Source organism: Pan troglodytes, chromosome 10, assembly GCF_028858775.2.
Source record: "Pan troglodytes isolate AG18354 chromosome 10, NHGRI_mPanTro3-v2.0_pri, whole genome shotgun sequence".
NCBI classification, from domain to species: Eukaryota; Metazoa; Chordata; class Mammalia; order Primates; family Hominidae; genus Pan; species Pan troglodytes.
In genome coordinates, this window is record NC_072408.2 from 129589979 (window position 1) to 129611923 (window position 21945).

The following is a 21945-nucleotide window of genomic DNA, read 5'->3' on the forward strand; positions in this document are numbered from 1 at the left end:
TTTCACATTTGTTTTAGAATTCTCTGAGAGGAAGAGTGAGAGAAAGGTTCTAGAATACGTTGTTTTATCTGCAGGATCCAACTATTCTTGAAACCGAGATCTATTCCTGAAGGGATGGGTTGCCCCTCCACGCCTGTGGGCATTTCTCGTCAGGTGGAACGAGAGGCTTGGAAAAGAAAGAGACACAGAGACAAATTATAGAGAAAGAAAAATGGGCCCAGGGGACCGGCGTTCAGCATACGGAGGACCCGTGCCCGCACCGGCCTCTGAGTTCCCTTAGTATTTATTGATCATTAGCAGGCATTTCCCGGACAGGGGGATGTGCCAGGATAATAGGGTATAATAGTAGAGAGAAGGTCAGCAGGAAAACATGTGAACAAATGTCTCTGCATCATAAACATGGTAAAGAAAAAAGTGCTGTGCTTTTGATGTGCATATACATAAACATCTCAATGCCTTAAAGAGCAGTATTGCTGCCAGTATGTCCCACCTCCAGCCCTAAGGCGGTTTTCCCCTATCTCAGTAGATGGAATATACAATCGGGCTTTACACCGAGACATTCCATTGCCCAGGGACGAGCAGGAGACAGATGCCTTCCTCTTAACTGCACAGAGGTGTTCCTTCCTCTTTTACTAATCCTCCTGAGCACAGACCCTTTACGGGTGTCGGGCTGGGGGATGGTCAGGTCTTTCCCTTCCCACAAGGCCATATTTCAGACTATCACATGAGGAGAAACCTTGGACAATACCTGGCTTTCCTAGGAAGAGGTCCCTGCGGCCTTCTGCAGTGTATTGTGTCTCTGGGTACTTGAGATTAGGGAGTGGTGATGACTCTTAAGGAGCATGCTGCCTTCAAGCATTTGTTTAACAAAGCACATCCTGCACAGCCCTTAATCCATTTAACCCTCAGTTGACACAGCACAGGTCTCAGGAAGCACAGCGTTGGTGGTAGGGTTACAGATTAACAGCATCTCAAGGCAGAAGAATTTTTCTTAGCACAGAACAAAATGGAGTCTCTTATGTCTACTTCTTTCTACACAGACACAGTAACAATCTGATCTTTCTTTTCCCCATATATTCCCATACTCTTACATTTTTCTTTTTTTCATTAAAAAAAATTGTAGGCCGGGCACGGTGGCTCACGCCTGTAATCCCAGCACTTTGGGAGGCGGAGGCGGGAGGATCCCTTGAGTCCAGGAGTTCGAGACCAGCCTGGACAGCATAGGGAGATTCCCCCACCTCTACAAAAAAATTAAAAATTAGCTGGGTGTGGTAACGCGCGCCTGTGTTCCCAACTACTTGGGAGGTCGAGGCTGCAGTGAACCGTGTTTGTGCAACTGCACTCCATCCAGCCTAGGTGACAGAGTGAGACCCTGTCAAAACATAAAGAAAAGGATGAAGGAAGGGAGGGAGGAAGGAAGGAAAGAAGGAAGGAAGGGAGGGAAGGGGAAGAAAGAGACAGAAAGAAGAGAAAGAAGAAAGAAAAGAACAGAAAAGAAAGAAAAAAGAATTCCTTTAATTTAGTGTATGGTGTTAAAACGCAACCAAACGCTCCATCCGGCGAAGAGAGAGAGAAAAGAAGAGAAGAAGGAAAGGAGGAAGGGAGGGAGGGAGGGAGGGAGAAAACCTTCCTTTAATTCAGTGCATGGTGTTAAAATGCGACCAAACGCTCTATCCGGCTGCAATCTCCCCGCACGGGAGTGATTTATGCAGTAGCTGGAGGTTAGTCAGGACTCCAGGATGCACCGCAGACACCGAGGCGATGATCCTCGGACTCATTAATAGGGAGTCATTTCTGACTCAGGTGCGCTCTCTGCGTCTGCAAGTCGCGCTCCCCTCGGCACGCCCATCTCGAGGATTCATCCTCTCCAACGGGTGACGAGCACCGCCTGCCGGCGGCCCGCCTCTCGGCCTCTTGGCCACGCCCCCCACCGGAGGGCAAGGCGCAAGCTCCGCAATTTTTCTCCGCCCCCGTCTTCCGGCTTCTCGCGACATCCGCCCAGCGGCGGCCGGAATCTCGCGATAAAGGCTCATTGTCTCGCGGGAGCGCTGTTGGCGGTCGGGCGCTCGGGCGGCCCTGGCCGGGGAGACGAGTTGCATGTGTTGGTTCAGCTGGCGATAGCGGCGGGAGCGGAGCCGGCGGGGCCTGTGCGACCGCCTGGGTAACGACCCCAAGTGCTTCGCCCGCTCCCGAGAAGCTCGTAGAGAGTGTGGGGGAAGCTGAGATGCTGCCTGGCGGAAGGGGGCCGGGCCGGGCCTCTCCACACCCCCGCCCACAAGGGCCCCTTCTGGCGTCCCCGGGGTTGCTCCTTCGCCTCAGACCTGGTCGCCCTTGTCCCCTCAGTGCTCTTACATTCTGTGCTCGTTTTCTCTCCTCATCCTTCTTAGGCTCTGGTCACCCCGCCCCCTCCCATGCCCTTTTTAGACTCCCCAGGACCCTCTCATGGCGTTTAGTTGCCCCCACACCCTGCACCCCGGGCTCCTCCGATGACCCACCCCTTGTTCCTAGGCACTTCCAGCCTCTCTCCATTCGGCGCCTTTGTAGCCCTTCTCTCTCACTGCAGTTTGCATCCCTCCCAGATCACCCTCAGACCTTTTTTGCTCCGTGTCTGCCGTGGGTACTCACCCCATCTTTCCTTCCCCATTGCTTCCTGTTTTTCACTAGTGAGTCCCTCTGCCCCATCCTTCATGGTCCATTTGCTGCTTGCTTCCCTGTAGACCTGTGGAGCAAGGAGATGTTGTGCCTGGGATTGCTCATATTCTATGAATCGAATGCAGCTTGTATCCCCCACTCAACAACAGACTTGAAACAGCTTTGGGGTGGGGAGGTTTCTGTTGAGAGGAACACTGCTCTTCTGGGGTCTTGATTCTAAAATAGTGAGGGTGTGTTATTTTCCTTGCTTACAGGTTTGTGAAATGGCTGCTGACATTTCTGAATCCAGCGGGGCTGACTGCAAAGGAGACCCAAGGAACAGTGCCAAGTTAGATGCCGATTACCCACTTCGAGTCCTTTATTGTGGAGGCAAGTGTTGGTAGCCACAGAATGACTTTTACTCACTATACTTTTATGCATTGTAATAACAGTTTGACATTTGGTAAGCTTTTTTCCCCCATCCTTTTCATTTGGTGAGTTTGTACTGGGGGAGAGGAGTCCTGGGGAGGAGGAGGCATGAATTAACAGAATTTCCCCACCTGGGTGATTTGTGTCTGGCTACTCTGCCTGAAGAAGCTTACAGTCCATTTGTAACAGGATGTGCAACTAGGTTATTTCAGCCTGAAGGTCCTCAAGGTGTATGCTAGTCTAGCTGTCAAAGGAGGGCTTCTTGGAAGATTATGAGTTAAGGATGGCAAGGACTGGATGAGAAGGTGGGGAACGGCGTCCCAGACAAAGCGCACGACTATGTAAGAAAAAGCTTGATGGCTGTCTGTGAAGAAGTGAGCAGCTTTGAGTTTGTCTGGTGTATCGTATAGGGAGGGTGCCCGTTAAGGAGTGGGAGAAGGTGAGGTTGGAGTGTTGGGTGGTAGGACAGTGAGGAAAGTCTTCTTGGTTTGAATCATGATATATGTATTAGGTTTAATCAAGATCTTTTTCACTTTCGAGTGTTTTTCTTCATTTTCAATATAGAAATATTTGTGAATTGTAAATGCTGTATGTATTCGCATCTTGGAAACTTTCAGAAAAATCTGAAGATACAGGACAGTAAAAGGGCAAGTAAATATTTTTTCAGTAAATATTTCTCAGAACTTACTGTGTGCCTAGTGATGTTTTAGGTGCTGGGTCCTGAGTAGTGAATAAGTCAGAAGATCCTTGTTCACGTGGACTTTACATTCTGTGACTGCAGTAGAGACCACATCTGACATTTAAGTACCGTAGAAGGAGAAATGATATCTTTTTGCCATTAAAAGTAATGGCAAAAACTGCAGTTACTTTTGCACCAACCTAATCGTTTTTTGAGCAGGAAAATAAAGTGACAAGAGATTAATATGCTGCATTATTTGGAGGAAATAGAACCCACAAATTTGAAGGCCACTTTCAGAAATCTAGGTTTGAGGTAAATAAGTGCCTTGCTGAGAGTGTAAGCAGTATAAAAGTGAATAAAGAGGGTTAATCAAAGAAAAGATACAATGTTTAATGGTGAAAAAGGAAAAAGATATTTCACAATTGAGAGAGTTGAAAAACCAGAACACCACTAAAAATGATGACTTTGAGAAAGATTAGATTTGGAGATAGATAATAGGCTGATTTGCAATACAGTGAATTTGAGTTTCTCCAAATGGAAGAATCCAAGTATGCTGCATTTGGCAGCAGAGAGAGACAGTATATGAGCTTTTCTAAGGGAGAAAGAGAGAAAAGCCAGAAAGATTCTTGGGGTGTACCTGGAACGAGGTGAACTGGGTAGATTTCACCACATAAGAGAATTGCTTAGTTGGTGAGAAGTTTGGAAGCTCAGTGAAAATGTCAGTCTCTAGAAATCTTGTTTTATTTTTCTGTAATTATGAATTAAAACTAAGGGGCCGGGCGCAGTGGCTCACACTTGTAATCCCAGCACTTTGGGAGGCTGAGGCAGGCAGATCATGAGGTCAGGAGTTCAAGACCAGCCTGGCCAACATAGTGAAACCCCGTCTCTACTAAAAATACAAAAACTTAGCCAGGCCTGGTGGCAGGCACCTGTAATCCCAGCTACTTGGGAGGCTGAGGCAGGAGAATCACTTGAACCCAGGAGGCGGAGGTTGCAGTGAGCCGAGATCAAGCCATTGCACTCCCACCCGGGCAACAGTGCGAGACTCCATCTCAAAAATAAAAAACAAAACTAAGGATGTGAGAAAAACTGATACATTTATTTTAACAAGATGCTCAGAATATAGATTCCTGTTATATTTTTATATAATGATTACCTGTGAAACAACACTTTAAATTTGGAAACCTATGTGAGTAAAGGATAAGGTCTATTCCCTGTGACCTCAAAGGGTCAGTGAACTAGGACTAAAGTGGAAACTACTGAAAGGTGCCTTTCTACCTTGTCAACACTCTCCAGAACAGTACAGGCTTCCACTTAATGTAAAAACATTCTTATGCTTAATTGAAGAAACCAGTAGTGGAGATGGGATTAGACTGTACCTTTTAATTTCTAACATTACTATTTTGTAAAAGTAGTGGATTTTGTTAGCCAGCTTGGTAAGAAGGTATGATGACATTGTTAATAGAGTCCACATCATAATCAACAATTTACAAAGACTATAAACAATTTTTACCTAGTATCTCTGATGTATAAGGCCCTCGGCTAAGTTCTGTGGAGGCATATAAATTGGCAGAGGCCCTGTCTGTCTACATATAACTTAACAGGGAAGATGATGAATGCTGAAAGAAAGAGACAAGAAATAGGCCGGGCACGGTGGCTCACACCTGTAATCCCAGCACTTTGGGAGGCCAAGGTGGGTGGATCAGCTGAAGTCAGGAGTTCAAGACCAGCCTGGCCAACATGGTGAAACCCTGTCTCTACTAAAAATACAAAAATTAGCTGGGCATAGTGGCAGGCGCCTGTAATCCCAGCTACTCGGGAGGCTGAGGCAGGAGAATCGCTTAAACCTGGGAGGCGGAGATTGCAGTGAGCCAAGATCGTGCCACTGCACTCAGCCTTTGAGAGCAAAACTCCATCTCAGAAAAAAAAGAAGAAGAAAGAGACAAGAAATAAAGATTAAGGACTAATAGCTGCAGTGTCAGTACAGGAGGGGAGAGATTTGTAGGAAATTAGGGGAAGACTTCATAGAGGCAACCACAGCCAAATGGGGATTTGAAGGAAAGGTTGCATTCAGGCAGGCACAGAAGGGCTGAAGGTTGGACTTGCCAGGCAAAGGAGTGGAGGTAGGAAAGTATTTAATAGTGGGTAGTGTGGAGGGAGTTTCGAGTGTTACAGTTTGGTTGTATTGTGGAATTCATGAAGAGGGGCAGCCGGGAATTATGGCAACGTGGTTTGGGGCCAAGTTCTGGGGCACCTGATTTGTAGATAATTGTAAGTCATTGAAAGTTTTGGAGCAGTGAAGTTACATGAAGATGAATCTGGCAGCAAGATAACAGTTGAGGGAGGCAGGCTTATTGGCCAGGCTATAATAAGACTTTAGACAAAATTAATGAGCATTTAAATGAGTGGCATAAGTGAGGAAGAGAGGTTGGAAAATAAATTATGGTAGGATGAACAGTATAAAGCAGTTAATCAGATTTGAGGACAAGGGAGATGGGAGAAATAAACTGGATGTAGTTTTGACAGACATTTAGTATTGTTGGAGTGCTTAGAGAAGAGGGAAAACCCTCCAATAGAATACCCAACTGATTAAAGAGAAAAATAGAAGCGATAGTGACATAGGCATTTTTCTTATCATTCCTTCCCCCTCCCTCCCTTTCCCCTTTTGCAAAAAGAAGGATGCAAATTAGAGAATTTGCTCTCAGCTAAAGTCTGGGGTTTCAGAGAGCAGCTCAAATTCATTTAGGAAACACGTTTTAAGCATCTGCTCTGTGGCAAGCATTGTGCTCCATATACAGAAATAAGACATAATTATCTCCTGGAAACTGAGCTTAACTGGGAAGACAAACATTTTAACAGGTGAGTTATAATGTACTAATTGTATACTAGAGGGGTGAGCAGACTGCAGTGAGAATAAAGAACCAACCAGTTCTACTTGGGAGAACTGGAAAAAGGGAAAGTTAAAGTATTGAGTGGATTTTATGTTTGTATATTTAATCTTCAAAATTGAAATATTACAGTTTTATTGGTGATAAGCTTCTCAATTGTATAAGTGGTGGGGCCAGGATTAAAATCCAGGACAAGCCATTATAACATCAGCTTCAAGGAAACTTAGCAGAGTCTTGAAGGATGAATAGGTGTTTGCTGAAAAGAATGGCATGGATAGAAGTTCATTGTGGTTGGACCATGGGCTGGTAGGAGTTGAGTCTGGAGAAGTACGATAAGATGTTTGAAAAGTTCTTAATCTGGGAAGTGATGTGATTGGTTATATCTTTTTGGATAATAACTGTTTGGAAGGAAGGAGGAAGTGCCTGAAATGGGTTGAAACTGGCCACAGAAATCAAGTTTAGGAGACTTTATTTTTATTTTAATCTTTTCCACCCTCCTCCCCAAATTTAGAAGACTTTAAAGTATGAGATGATTGAGGCTTAGTGACACTGTGTGCAAAGTTAGTGATTTTGGTGACTGTTGACAGCGAAATTTGTAATTGAAAATATTGACTTTTAGGAAGCTGATTGTGGCTGTTCATTCTCTGTTATAGAAAGGCAGTTTTTGTTTGTTTGTTTTTCAGAAGGAGTCTCACTCTGTTGCCCAGACTGGAGTGTAATGGCGTGATCTCGGCTCACTGCAACCTCCGCCTCCAGGGTTCAAGCGATTCTCCTGGTTCAGCCTCCCGAGTAGCGGAAATTACAGGCGCCTGCCACCGTGCCTGGCTGATTTTTGTATTTTTAGTAGAGATGAGGTTTCACCATCTTGGCCAGGCTGGTCTTGAACTCCTGACCTTGTGATCCACTCGCCTCGGCCTCCCAAAGTGTTGGGATTACAGGCGTGAGCCACCAGACCCGGCCATTCTGATGTATTCTTAAGACTAGATTTAGTTTATGATCTTGTGCCAAGACCACCACAGAAGTGCTGTTAATTTCAGTGCATTTTATCAAGAGGTACCTGGCTGTGGATTAGTCCCATTCCATGTTTCCATGTGGTGGTAACTTTGCTCATTTGGCCAGGCACAGTGGCTCACACCTTTAATTCCAACACTTTGGGAGGCCGAGGCAGGCAGATCATCTGAGCTCAGGAGTTTGAGACCAGCCTGGGCAACATAGTGAGACCCTGCCTCTACAAAAAATTAAATAAATTAGCCAGGTGTGGTGGCAAGTGCCTGTAGTTCCAGCTACTCGGAGGCTGTAGTGGAAGGAACACTTAAGCCCAGGAGTTCAAGGCTGCATGAGTTAAGATCACATCACTGCACTATAGCCTGGGTGACAAAGCGAGACTCTGTCTCTTTAACGAAAAAAAAGAAGCTGGAGTCTAGAGGCTTAATTTTTTTTTTTTTTTTTTTTTTTTTTTTGAGATGGAGTCTTGCCCTGTTGGCCAGGCTGGAGTGCAGTGGCAGTCTCAGCTCACTGCAGCCTCTGCGTCCCAGGATCAAGTGATTCTCCTGCCTCAGCCTTCTGAGTAGCTGGGACTACAGGTGTGCGCCACCACACCCGGCTAATTTTTGTATTTTTAGTAGAGATGGGGTTTCACCATGTTGGCCAGGCTGGTCTTGAACTCCTGACCTCAGGTGATCCACCACCTCGGCCTCCCAAAGTGCTGGGATTGTAGACGTGAGCCACCACACCCGGCCTAGAGGCTTAATTAGATTCAAGTTAAACAGATTTTGGCAAGAAAGTTTCGTGGATGATGTTTCATTCATCATGTTGCATTGCATCAAGAGCTCATAATGTCAGATGTTTCACTATTAGTGATGCTAAGTTTGAAGGTGACGGCTAAATGTTTGCATTGAAAAGGTACAGTTTTCCCTTTCCAAATAAGTAAGTGATCTGTAAAGAGAAATTGACTTTTTTAAAGCAAATAATGGTGAACTTAAAGGAGCTCCCCCAATTTTTTTATTGCATTAGAATTTTGCTGAACCGGGCCAGGCACAGTGGCTCACACCTGTAATCACAGCACTTTGGGAGGCTGAGGCCAAGGCAGGCAGATCACTTGAGGCCAGGAGTTCAAGACCAGCCTGGCCAACATGGCAAAACCCTGTCTCTACTAAAAATACAAAAATTAGCTGGGTGTGGTGGTGCACACCTGTAATCCCAGCTACTCGGGAGGCTGAGCTACGAGAATCACTTGGACCCAGGAGGTAGAGGTTGCAGCCAGCTGAGATGGTGCCATTGCACTCCAGCCTGGGCAACAGAGCAAAACCCCAATTTTTTTTTTTTTTTTCTGAACTAAATATTATTTGAAATAGTATACAAAATTTGTAGCTTTAGTATTTGCTGTGATGGTGTTTAACCAATAATTATATAGTTATATCCTGAAAAGTGTGGCTGAACAACTATGCCTAGTATTTGAACTTGAATTGTGAGGAATATAGGGCTGTAGCTAACCAGAGAGATCTTTGGTGGAAATAACCCTAAACTATAATAGACTAGACTGGACAAAACCAATGGATTCCAGTTTTCTGCCACATACCACCTTTGTCATTGTATGAGCTGTTTAACTCTTTTAGTGCCCCATCTGTAAAATAGTGATTGTGTGGTAGCATGGTAGAATGTTAGTAGGGTGAGGTGAAGGCAGATCATTTTCAGCTGTCAGGTGCCACTAAGTTGCTTGTTTACTTTGTGTAACCTAAGTTAGTGGTTAATAGCATGAGCATCAGAAACAGGCAGATTCAAATCCTGTTATCCAGATGCAAGTGGTTATGTACTCTAAGCCTCAGTTTCATCATCTGAATATAGTTATGGTACTTATCTTACAAGGTTGTGACAATTAAACATAATAATGGATATAAGGCATAGCAAAGCATTTGGCACATACTAGGTGCCCAGTGTGTAGTAATTGCTGTGACTACATGGTATACCACCTTCCTCTCCCTGAGAAATCTCAGGATATTGGACACACTGAACTACTCCATTCTAAACCTTAAAAATAAAAACAAAAGGCCGGGCGCGGTGGCTCACTCCTATAATCCCAGCACTTTGGGAGGCTGAGGCGGGTGGATCACAAGGTCAGGAGATCGAGACCATCCTTGCTAATACTGTGAAACCCCGTCTTTACTAAAAATACAAAAAATTAGCCGGGCGTGGTGGCGGGCACCTGTAGTCCCAGCTACTCTGGAGACTGAGACAGGAGAATGGCGTGAACCCGGGAGGCGGAGCTTGCAGTGAGCCGAGATAGTGCTACTGCAGTCCGGCCTGGGCGAAAGAGCAAGACTCCGTCTCAAAAATAAATAAATAAAAACAAAATAAGCAGTTGACCCAGTATTAGAATTACGGTTAAAATTGGAAGCTTTTCCAGTTCTTCTAGTCCATTATTAGCCTGTACAGGCTGCAACACCAAATGACAGGATTGAACCAAGATTCCTTCTAGCTTTACACTTTCATGATCTTATGTAGCATAACATGAAAAAGCCTTGGCAACATAGCGAGATCCCGTCTCTACAAAAATAAAAAACTTAGCTGTACATAGTGGCTCACGCTTATAGTCCCAGCTACTTGGGAGGCTGAAGCGGGAGGATTACTTGAGCTGAGGAGTTCGAGGCTGCAGTGAGCCATGGACACACCACTACACTCCAGCCTGAGTGACAGAGTGAGAGTGAGACCCTTACTCTAAAAAAAAATAGGCCAGGTGCGGTGGCTCATGCCTGTAATCCCAGCACTTTGGGAGGCTGAGGCGGATGGATTACCTGAGGTCAGGAGTTTGAGACCAGTCTGGCCAACATGGTGAAACCCCGTCTCTACTAAAAATACAAAAATTAGCCGGGCGTGGTGGCACACGCCTGTAATCCCAGCTACTTGGGAGGCTGAGGCAGGAGAATTTCTTGAGCCCAGGAGACAGAAGTTGCAGTGAGCCAAGATCGTGCCTCTGCACTCCAGCCTGGCAGAAAGAGCAAGACTCTTGTCTCAGAAAAAAAAAAAGGAAAAATATATTGCAAAAAGATGGTAGTAAGAATGCTGCTAAAGTTTATAAATGTGTCAGTATGAATAAAAAGTGGTGGCTGTTTTGGTAGAACCATCAAAAGAAATAACCAGGCTGGGAACAGTGCTTCACGCCTGTGATCCCAGCACTTTGGGAAGCTAAGAAAGGTAGATCGCTTAAGCCCAGAAGTTTGAGACTAGCCTGGGCAATATGGTGAAACCTTGTCTCTACAAAAAATTAGCTGGGCATGGTGGTGTGCATCTGTAGTCCCATTTAGTTGGGAGACTGAGGTGGGAGGATCATTTGAGCCCCTGGAGGGGTGGAGGCTGCATTGAGCCATGATTGCACCACTGCACCCCAGCCTGGGCAACAGAATGAGACCATGTCTCAAAAGAAAAGAAATAACCAGTTTCCTTCAAACTCTGATGTATGGGAAATTGTTCGTGTCTTAGCTTAATTTTTTGACCCACTGAAATGGTTATGGTAAGACCTCATTATATACAAAATAGCATATTTTGATGTTCCATCAGCTGATGGAGACACTCTTTAGATGAAAAAGTCAAGATAGTATCATCTCAAATAACCATGTGCCTTTTACCCCAAAAACACTGAAGAGTAGCATTTGAAAAGTGGTATAGAAAACTTACAGGGAAAATGTAAAAATGAAGCATTTTCTCAAATATAAAAGTAAGGATAAGCCCTGTGTATGTGTGTACATATAGGTTTAACATTTCAAATCTTTTTTCTTTTTATTTCCTCAGTCTGTTCGTTACCAACAGAGGTAAGTTCTTTTTTTTTTTTTACCTTATGTATTTGAAGTTATTCTTGGTTTTAAAGCTACCTTGAGAACTTTTTTTTTATTTTTCATTTTTGATTATTTGATAGTAAAGCTTTAACCTTTTATAGAGAACTTTGATTTAGAATAATTTTTTGGTCTTATATATTCTTTCCTAAATTTAGACCTTAAATCATACATGTGCATCTTTTGCACATGGCTGTGCAGTTTGGATTTTTGCATGGGACTTACGAATAGTCAGCTAATAAAATAAGAGTAACCTTAATGCCAAAATCTATACAAATGAGCAGAGGAAAGAAAGGGCAGTATAAATTATGTGTAAGACTTTCTAAGTCCAGCTCTATGAGCAAGTCATGAAAATGAGGCACTTATGTGCTCAAAGCAAGAAATAGAGAGAGAAGAAATAAATTGGTACTGTGAAGAGGTACCTAATCCTTCTTAATATCTAATTTTTTATGGGACATATCGTGGTTGAATACAGATTTCCTGTGGATAAGAAGTCAGATGGGAGTGGTTTGTTTTATTCTTTGTATTAACAAGTATAGGGAGTGATTTTTAATTACGACGTATTGTTTGACTGAAAATGTTTTGTTGTGACTCAGTTCTTTTTTTTCTCCTAGTACTGTGAATATATGCCTGATGTTGCTAAATGTAGACAATGGTTAGAGAAGAATTTTCCAAATGAATTTGCAAAACTTACTGTAGGTATGAACATTTTTTTTCTTGCATTAAACTTCTGTACCTAAGACAAATGCATGTATGGCATTATTCTAAAGATAGGAAAGTCCTCCTTTAGTAGGATATTACAGAATTAACATTTATCTGTTAGCTGTTTAAGTTCTCTCTGAGATAGGATAGGTCTGAATATCAACTTTCTTACATAAAAAAGTAAATGGGCCAGGCGCAGTGGCTCACAACTATAATCCCAGCAGTTTGGGAGGCTGAGGCAGGCGGATCACAAGGTCAGGAGATTGAGATCATCTTGGCTAACACAGTGAAACCCCATCTCTACTAAAAATGAAAAAAAAAAAAAAATAGGCATGGTGGCAGGCACCTGTAGTCCCAGCTACTCAGGAGGGTGAGGCAGGAGAACGGCGTGAACCTGGGAGGCAGAGCTTGCCGTGAGCCGAGATCGTGCCACTGCACTCCAGCCTGGGTGACAGAGCAAGACTCCGTCTCAAAAAAAAAGTAAGTAAATGATTGGCTGGGCGCAGTGGTTCACGCCTGTAGTCCCAGCACTTTGGGAGGCTGAGGCGGGTGGATCACCTGTGGTCGGGAGTTCAAGACCAGCCTGATCAACATGGAGAAACCCTGTTTCTACTAAAAATACAAAGCTGGGCGTGGTGGCGCATGCCTGTAATCCTAGCTACTCGGGAAGCTGAGGCAGAAGAATCGCTTGAATCCGGGAGGCAGAGGTTGCGGTGAGCCGAGATGGCACCATTGCACGCCAGCCTGGGCAACAAGAGCAAAACTCTGTCTCAAAAAAACAAAATTAAAAAAAGTAAATGATTTAGGGGCAAATATATATTGATTTTTATTGTAAGTGTACTATATGCTACACACTGTTGCAGATTCTGAGGATAAGCCAATAAAAGATTTCCTACTCTTGTGGCAATTACATTCTAGAAAGGGAGACAGATTAAATAAGCAAAACATAGTATGTAGACAGTAGCAGGAAAGGGGGAGATAAGAATTGGTGGGAAGGACTTTGAAATTTTAGGTAGTACCCAGGGAAGATTTTGCTGAAAAGGTGGCAGTTGATTATTTTGGAACTGAGGGAATGAGTCATTTGGGTATCTGGCAGAACATTTCTAGGCAGAGGACACAGCCTGAGGAGAGGCCCTGAGTAGAAGCTTTCCTAGTATATTCAGGAAACAGCAAGGAAGCCTTTGTGTCTGGAGCTTATTGAAGGACCGGAGAAGAGTTTGATATGAAGTCAGAGTAGACCACACCGGGTAGGGCATTGTGGGCTCTTTTGGCTTTTGCTCTTAGTTAGATGATGAGCTCTTGGAGGAGTTTAAGCAGAAGAGTGATAAGGTCTGACTTGTTTCAGCAGCATCACTTAGGCTGCTCTGCTAAGAATAGACCAAAGAGGCCGGGTGCGGTGGCTCACGCTGTAATCCCAGCACTTTGGGAGGCCGAGGCAGGTGGATCACAAGGTCAAGAGATCGAGACCATCCTGGCTAACACGGTGAAACCCTGTCTTTACTAAAAATAGAAAAAATTAGCCAGGCGAGTTGGCGGGCGCCTGTAGTCCCAGCTACTTTGGGAGGCTGAGGCAGGAGAATGGCGTGAACCCGGGAGGCGGAGCTTGCAGTGAGCCAAGATCGCACCGCTGCACTCCAGCCTGGATAACAGAGGGAGACTCCGTCTCAAAAAAAATGGAGTTGCCATTGCCAGAGGTGGGAAGACTATGGAGGAACAGAATTCCTCAGTTTTCTCATATTGATGGCTTCTCTTGCAAGACTGGTAAAAATGAAGGCAGTAGCAAGAAGAAGAGAAAGCCTGGTCTGGGAACAGGCCTGCTCAGAGACACCCAGTGCTGCCCCACTCATTGCTCCTTGACTTTCAGGTGATTTCCCTGACACACAAACCCCTAACTTGGTAAGTCCCTTTTGGCTGGTAGCTACTCCATCACTGTCAGTGGTTGAATAAGAACCCTCAAGTCTGGTTTTATATTCAGTCTACATGGTTGTCCCTGAACGGGACCTTCCTGGGATAGGATCATGTCTGAGCGGGTGGGGAGCTCTTCTCTAGATGTTAACAAAATTAGTAAGTTTAGATGCTAGAGCACTCCTGCAGAGCCCAAGTGTTCTATGCTCCTTTCCTGTGGCTAAAAATTTCAGCCCTCACATATCAAAAGACTGGGTTTTCTCTTCTGTTACCATACACTTACTATAATGACTTTAGAACCAGACTTGAATAGAAATCTAGCAGTGTAATCCATTGCTTTACAAATTTCATGTTCGGCTGTTGGTAAGATGCCTTATTTGTATATGAGGTTGCTCAAAGGTGATTTCTTTCTTTTAACAGTGTGAGATGATGTTCATGCTTTTGTATTTCACTTTTCTATCTAGAAAATTCACCCAAACAAGAAGCTGGAATTAGTGAGGGTCAAGGAACAGCAGGGGAAGAAGAGGAGAAGAAAAAACAGAAGAGAGGTAAGACCTAAATTCACATCTTGATTTGTACAGTCATACCGTCACTGCGATAGAAAATGTAAGTAATTAAAATGGTTCCCAAAGCTAGGCACAATGGTGGGCGCCTATAGTCGCATCTTCTTAGGGGGCTGAGGCAGGAGGATCACTTAAGCCCAGGAGTTCAAGGCTGTAGTATGCAATGATCGTTCCTCCACATAGCCACTGCACTCTATCCTGGGCAACATAGTGAGACCTCATCTCTTACAAAAAGGGGGAGGTTCCCAACGTTAATACCATGTACCTGTTATTGTAATTCCCCATGTATATCATACAAAGGGGCACATACTAATAGGATCATGGTTGGATGTGGTATGATTTGGGCTGTGTCAGTAAATTGGACCTAGGAAAACATGCTTATTTGCCCTGTTTGTATGTAAAAAACAGCTAAAATTCCTGTGTCTTCTATTTAAGTAGAGTGAGGACATTTATATAAAAGATTTTATCTTCTCATTACTTCTGATAGCTCAGTTGAAAACTTTGTTTTACGGCTGTTGCATACACTTGACTCCTTCTCAAACCAACTCCTGGTGCTGTGGATCCTGTACCCACCTGTTTCATTTTCATTCATTATTCTCCCCTATGACTAAAATTCACTTATAAATATTTTTAGGACTTTGCGTCTTCAAAAAAAAAAAAAACTCTCCCCAAAGCTCATGTCTTTCTTTACCTTATCCCTCTCCTTCCCTTAGCCAGATTTCTTTACTAAGGCCAGACTCACTATCCCCGCTTCTGTTCTGTGGTACACTGTTCACTCCTCAGTCCATCCTAACCTGACTTCCTGGCCACTGCAGCTCTTCTGATAAGGGTCAGCAGTGGCTTAGTTATTGCTAAATAATAAGCGCACATGCACTCCCTCTTTCCTGAAACATTGTCCCTCCTTGGTTTCTATTCCTTCCTAGGTCTCCTATCACTCCTCCTTAGTCTTCTGTGCGGACTTCTGTTCCTTCTGTCCTTTAAAAGTTGGTATTTTCCAGGATTCTGTCCTAGGCCCACTTACTTCTCATTCTGCACGTTCTTGTTGGATGATTCTATCACATCCCTAACTTCTGCTGCCCAGTATGCACTTAAAATTCCCAAATCTGTATATCTGGATCTGGCCTGTGTCTCTAGCCTAGAAGTGTGCTTTATCCCAGAAGCACCTCAAACACTGCACTTTGGAAATTAAGCTTACTGAGTCTCGAGTCTCAAGTCCCAAACTGACTTCTTTTTCTCTATTTTGGTTAGTGACAACACTATTTATTCAGTCATCCAAACCAGAGCCCTGAGAACCATCTTACATTCTCTTTCTCCCTTTACTCAGTTCTTGCTTCTGTTCTTTCTCCTCCCTCCTGCCTGTGGCCTAGTGGCCATTACTGTTGGCACTGCTTTACTTTCAATTTTTTGCCTGAGCTAACGCAAGAGCCTCTGTAGGGGCCTTTCTATCAGTCTTACTCTTCACAGATCCACCGAAACACAGATCCAGTGACTGCTATGTATGTAATCTTTTGCTTTTCTGGCTCCATCTGCTACATATTCATAAGCATCCTTCAATCAAGACAAGTGAAGTTCCCAAATATAATGCCTTTTCTTATCTCTGTACTTGTTCCCTTTCCCTGGAATGTCCTTCCTTATGCCTCTCCAGCCTTTTTCCCTTTACCTGGACCTTTCCTTATTCTTCAAAACTCCACCTAGATATTACTTCCTCTAGGAAACTTTCTGTGTCCTCTGGAAGCAGACTAAGTTGTTTCTCTGCAAAGCTATCATAAAGCCTTATTCATGATTCCTATTATTTTATGTATCAGGTTGCTGTAACTTCTTTTTTTACTCCCTTCACTAGACTGAGTCTCTGGAGGGCAGGGGCTATGTTCTGTTCACTTTTGTATCCTCGGCTCTTAGCCCAGTGCTAGGCACATAGTAGGTACTTAATAAATGTTTATTGAATGAATACTTGGATGTGTTTAGTAATTTTTGTATTAGAGAAAAAGAAACTTAAACCTTTTGAGAATTAATAAATTTAAAGACAGTATTCTCTTATGTCAAAAACAACTAAAGCTAAGCTCTTTCTTAATAAATAAAGGTGGAAGGGGTCAAATAAAACAAAAAAAGAAGACCGTACCACAAAAGGTTACTATAGCCAAAATTCCCAGAGCAAAGAAGAAATATGTGACAAGAGTATGTGGCCTTGCAACTTTTGGTGAGTTCAGGCTTAAGTATATTTAAAATGTGTGAACTATTTTCTCTCTCTGTCTGCCTCTGTCTCTCTGTCTGTCTCTCTCTCACATACCATGAAAACTTCACAGGTCTGTTTTTTGCTAAGAAGATAAATTTTGCATTTCTAACTATAGCTTCAAAATCAAATTTTAGAGAAATGTCAAAATCTTTTGTAGAGGGGACTTTTTACTTTCTGGAATTCCTGCTTGGGCACATTTTATGTGGGATGAGGAGGGCTGGGTAGGATTCTCTTTGAAACCAGCCAATGCTGCTCCTCTGTCCTCTGCAGGCATGGTGGCAAAAGGTTGCAAAATGGCTCATCCCCTCTGGGAATGACAGGAGAGGTTGAGGAAGGTGGCAGAACATCCTTCTTTAGAGCCCCTCAGTTCCTGGAAGCCTTGAATGAGTAGTGAAACTGGGTGAAAATGTAAACTATGATGCCTCTATGAGAACACAGATTGAAAAACAATAGGCTGGTCTGAGTACAGTGGTGTTTACAGCTAAATGATCACAACCACTTACATATTTCTTTGTTCCTTCTTTACTCCCACTGCTTCACTTGACTAGCCTGAAAAAACAAAAAAGAGGCCAGGCGTGATGGCTCACACCTGTTATAATCCCAGCACTTTGGGAGGCTGACATGGGCGGATCACCTGAGGTAGGAGTTTGAGACCAGCCTGGCCAACATGGTGAAACCCCATCTCTACTAAAAATACAAAAATGAGCCAGACATGGTGGCACATGCCTGTAATCCCAGCTGTTCAGGAGGCTGAGTCAGGAGAATCGCTTGAATCCGGGAGACGGAGGTTGCAGTGAGCCAAGATCGAGCCATTGCACTCCAGTCTGGGCAACAGAGCAAGACTCCGTCTCAAAAAAAAAATGAATAAAGTGTCCCTGGATTTATTTTGGTCTTAATATGAGTAAGGGGTAGTATAGATGATTCTGTTTTTATGTATTGAGCCTTTATTTGACCTTGAAAGTGTAAATTGCATTGTTAAGATCTCTATGGTAGTTTGTATTGTTCTGAAAGGAATATAAAACCCATTAACAATCTGTTTTATGATTTTAAAATGCAGATTAAATTTCAAAATGGAAAAACATCTTTGCACAATTCCAATTACAGTTCTTGCTCTTTCTTTTTTTAAAAAAATAGAAATTGATCTTAAAGAAGCACAAAGATTTTTTGCTCAAAAGTTCTCCTGTGGTGCCTCAGTAACAGGGGAGGATGAAATTATCATTCAGGGAGATTTTACAGATGACATAATTGATGTCATTCAGGAAAAATGGCCAGAGGTGAGTGCATGGAACACATACATCGCTAGAGATAAGTTTTTAAAGCAAATTGCTTCCATTTTTTCTTAATTGCAACCACAACTCATGAGATATAATTATTTGTGTTTTATAGGTAGATGATGACAGCATCGAAGATCTTGGAGAAGTAAAGAAGTGAATTTGAAAATTTGTCCGTATTTAATGGCCTGAACTGAGAGTTGATATGGCCAAAGGGAGAGAGGCCTTTTAAAATATATATATACACACACATATATATGTATGTATACACATATACACATGTATATATACATATATGTGTGTGTACATATATACATATGTATACATACATATGTATACATATATACATATATGTATACATATGTACACATATATGTATACATATATATTCTACAGTAAAACTGTAGACTGTCCTCATCCTTGGCATTTTCACTGTTCTGTACAAGGCTGCTTGTTTTTTTATTGCCAAAGTCAAATAAACAGGGGAGACTGTCATGCTCATGCATGAATAGAATTTAGTCAAATAAAAAATTTTGGTCATTTGGTACTGACTTTCTCTCTCTCTCTCTCTTTTTTTTTTTTGACAGAGTCTCGCACTGTTGCCTGGGCTGGAATGCAGTGGTGCGATCTCGGCTCACTGCAACCTCCGCCTCCCGGGTTCAAGTGATTCTCCTGCCTCAGCCTCCCGAGTAGGTGGGATTACAGGCGCCCGCCACCACGCCCAGCTAATTTTTGTATTTTTAGTAGAGATGGGGTTTCACTATGTTGGCCAGGCTGGTCTCGAACTCCTGACCTTGTGATTGGCCCACCTCAGCCTCCCAAAGTGCTGGTATTACAGATGTGAGCCACCGCACCCAGCCTGAGTTTCTCTTTCTCTCTTTTTAACTTTATTTTTTGAAAAACCCGGTAGACTTTTTGTGGGGAGCATTTTTGTTGATAATTTTACTGATCTAAAGCTGAGTGATTTTTTAAAAGAATTTGAATTTGGTTTCCTCACCAGTAATATGTCTCCTTGCTTCTTTGATGTGATAGTTTTGAGATGGGTGAGAATCTAATAGATCTGTGGTTGAATTTGCTTTGTTGTTATGAAGTCCACCCTGTGGGCACAATAACATACTGTTGGTAGGAGTTGTTTGAGCTATTCTGGAGATTATTTGGTAAAGTATACTAAAAGCCTTAAAACCATGTATGTGCGTTGTTTGAACCAGTAAGCCACTTCTTTGACATTAGAAGACATTAGAAGAAATAATCAGCCTTGCATAAAACTTATGGATGAAAGTATTCATCACAATATTATTTATAATAAAAAATTGCAAATGTTATAAATGAACAATTGGGAAATGGTTAAAGAAGTGATGGTGCATTGTGTGGTAGAATATTATGCGTATGTTTAAAGAATCACATTTTCTAAGATTATTTGGAAGCATGTTTGGTAATGTCAAGTGGAGTACCCCAGATACATTTTAGACATTTATCGTCATCATCTGCTCTGAGTGGAAGGCCGTTCAGAGAGGCTAGAGGTTCTTATTCTGGCTATAAATTACGTGAGTAAAATTGTGCTAACCAGTTAAAAGTACCGTACACCCATGCTCAATATATAGTCCTGGAAATAGCAATTGAAACATGTCTTCTCACAAGAGAAAATGACAGTTTTAATGATGTATTTGATGAATTTAAACTTTAAGTCAGGTGCTGCAAATTGGAAAGAAGACTTGTGGTGTTTTAAGTTGCTGTGGACACTTTTAAGAAACTTAGAACCCATGGAACCCTTGTTTATCGCCATGCAAATTACAATCTTGAATGAGTGTTTTTTAAAAATAAAGTATTAGAAAAATGTGTAATAAAGATGTAAAATTAAAAAATGGAATTCTCCATTATCTGTGGATTTTACTAAATAGAATTACTGGTGAAGCAGATTTATCCATCGAGACTATCTGGTATGCGTTATGTATGTAGTCTGTTGCTGCTGAAAGATGTCTGTGTGCCTGTATCAACATGTGACTTCATGTAAAGTTTCTTTGTGTTCACAGTTCTTAGCAAATGCAGTTACAATCCATAGATAGCCAGCAGTGGATGTTACTCCAGGAAAATGCAGGATTAAAATTGTCCTTGTGTATAACGTGTGAATCATTTTTTTAAACTGAAATTTAAAATGCAACATAGTCTAATCTCTGATTAAAATGTACTAATAGGGCCAAGCTGCTTTGATGCATGGCTATAATCCCAGCCGAGGTGGGAGGATCACTTGAGTCCAGGAGTTCAAGACTAGCCTGGGCAACATGGCAAGACCCTGTCCCTATCAAAAATACAAAAATTAGCCAGGCATGGTGGCGTGTGCCTGCAGTCCCAGCTACTTGGGAGGCTGAGTTGGGAGGATCACTTGAGCCTGGGAGGTTGAGGCTGCAGTGAACTGAGATCACGACACTGCACTCCAGCCTGGGCAACAGTAAAACCTGGTCTCCAAAAAAAAAAAAAAGTACTAATAGTTCAAAAATTGACTTTACACATTCTCACAGTCTACCATTTTTAGTAAAAAACATGAACCTTTAAGCAGCCTTATAAGAGATTTTCCATGATTAAGCTGGCAACTTTTAATGCAAATACTTTTTGCATATAGTTTGGTAAGTATTTCATTTTTTAAAAACAGATGCTGACAGTAAGTGATTTTAAACTTTTTATTACTACATAAAAGCCAGTCTGTGGTAGCTTTCTCACTCTTAGTTTAAAAGTTGATAAATTACTGTTTTAAAGATGAATTTTACCTTTTAGTTCCCTGTTCTCATTATTTACTAAATTCCTTTACCTAGGAAATCAAATAGGGAGACTGGGAAAAGTTCATTCAGAACTTCAGTTTGGATTAGACTGTGTGAGTATAAAATCAGATGTAGTGTAATTCTTGTAGCTTTCACCTCTGTCATATTTTTAAAGTTATGTATTCTCTTTAATTTTTTTTGTTGTTGTTTTAATGAAAACCTGTGGGGAGCGAAGGTAAAAACTTGAGATTTTTAATTTGTACCTTGCCATCATAATCATCTTACCATACTCAGTTACTATTTATGAACCATAATCAAAATGAGCCTAATTTCTTTTTTTTTTTTTTTTTTTTTTTATTGATCATTCTTGGGTGTTTCTCGCAGAGGGGGATTTGGCAGGGTCACAGGACAATAGTGGAGGGAAGGTCAGCAGATAAACAAGTGAACAAAGTTCTCTGGTTTTCCTAGGCAGAGGACCCTGCGGCCTTCCGCAGTGTTTGTGTCCCTGGGTACTTGAGATTAGGGAGTGGTGATGACTCTTAACGAGCATGCTGCCTCCAAGCATCTTTAACAAAGCACATCTTGCACCGCCCTTAATCCATTTAACCCTGAGTGGACACAGCACGTGTTTCAGAGAGCACAGGGTTGGGGGTAAGGTCACAGATCAACAGGATCCCAAGGCAGAAGAATTTTTCTTAGTACAGAACAAAATGAAAAGTCTCCCATGTCTACCTCTTTCTACACAGACACGGCAACCATCCGATTTCTCAATCTTTTCCCCACCTTTCCCCCCTTTCTATTCCACAAAACCGCCATTGTCTTCATGGCCCGTTCTCAATGAGCTGTTGAGTACACCTCCCAGATGGGGTGGTGGCCGGGCAGAGGAGCTCCTCACTTCCCAGTAGGGGCGGCCGGGCAGAAGCGCCCCTCACCTCCCGGACGGGGCGGCTGGCCGGGCGGGGGGCTGACCCCCCCCCACCTCCCTCCCGGACGGGGCGGCTGGCCGGGGGGGGGGGCTGACCCCCCACCTCCCTCCCGGACAGGGCGGCTGGCCGGGCAGAGGGG

The 21945-nt window shown here is 42.9% G+C and overlaps 1 protein-coding gene across 1 annotated transcript; it reads left to right on the plus strand.

Moving 5' to 3' along the window:
* The first annotated feature begins 1995 nt into the window (after positions 1-1995).
* On the plus strand, positions 1996-19994 carry DENR (density regulated re-initiation and release factor). Its single transcript, XM_003313994.7, has 8 exons — positions 1996-2161; positions 2907-3021; positions 11413-11432; positions 12068-12152; positions 14525-14608; positions 16704-16820; positions 17991-18130; positions 18243-19994. Exons 2-8 carry the CDS (start codon positions 2916-2918, stop codon positions 18285-18287), a joined length of 597 nt encoding a protein of 198 aa, XP_003314042.1. The 5' UTR covers positions 1996-2161; positions 2907-2915; the 3' UTR covers positions 18288-19994.
* The last annotated feature ends 1951 nt before the right edge of the window (positions 19995-21945 follow it).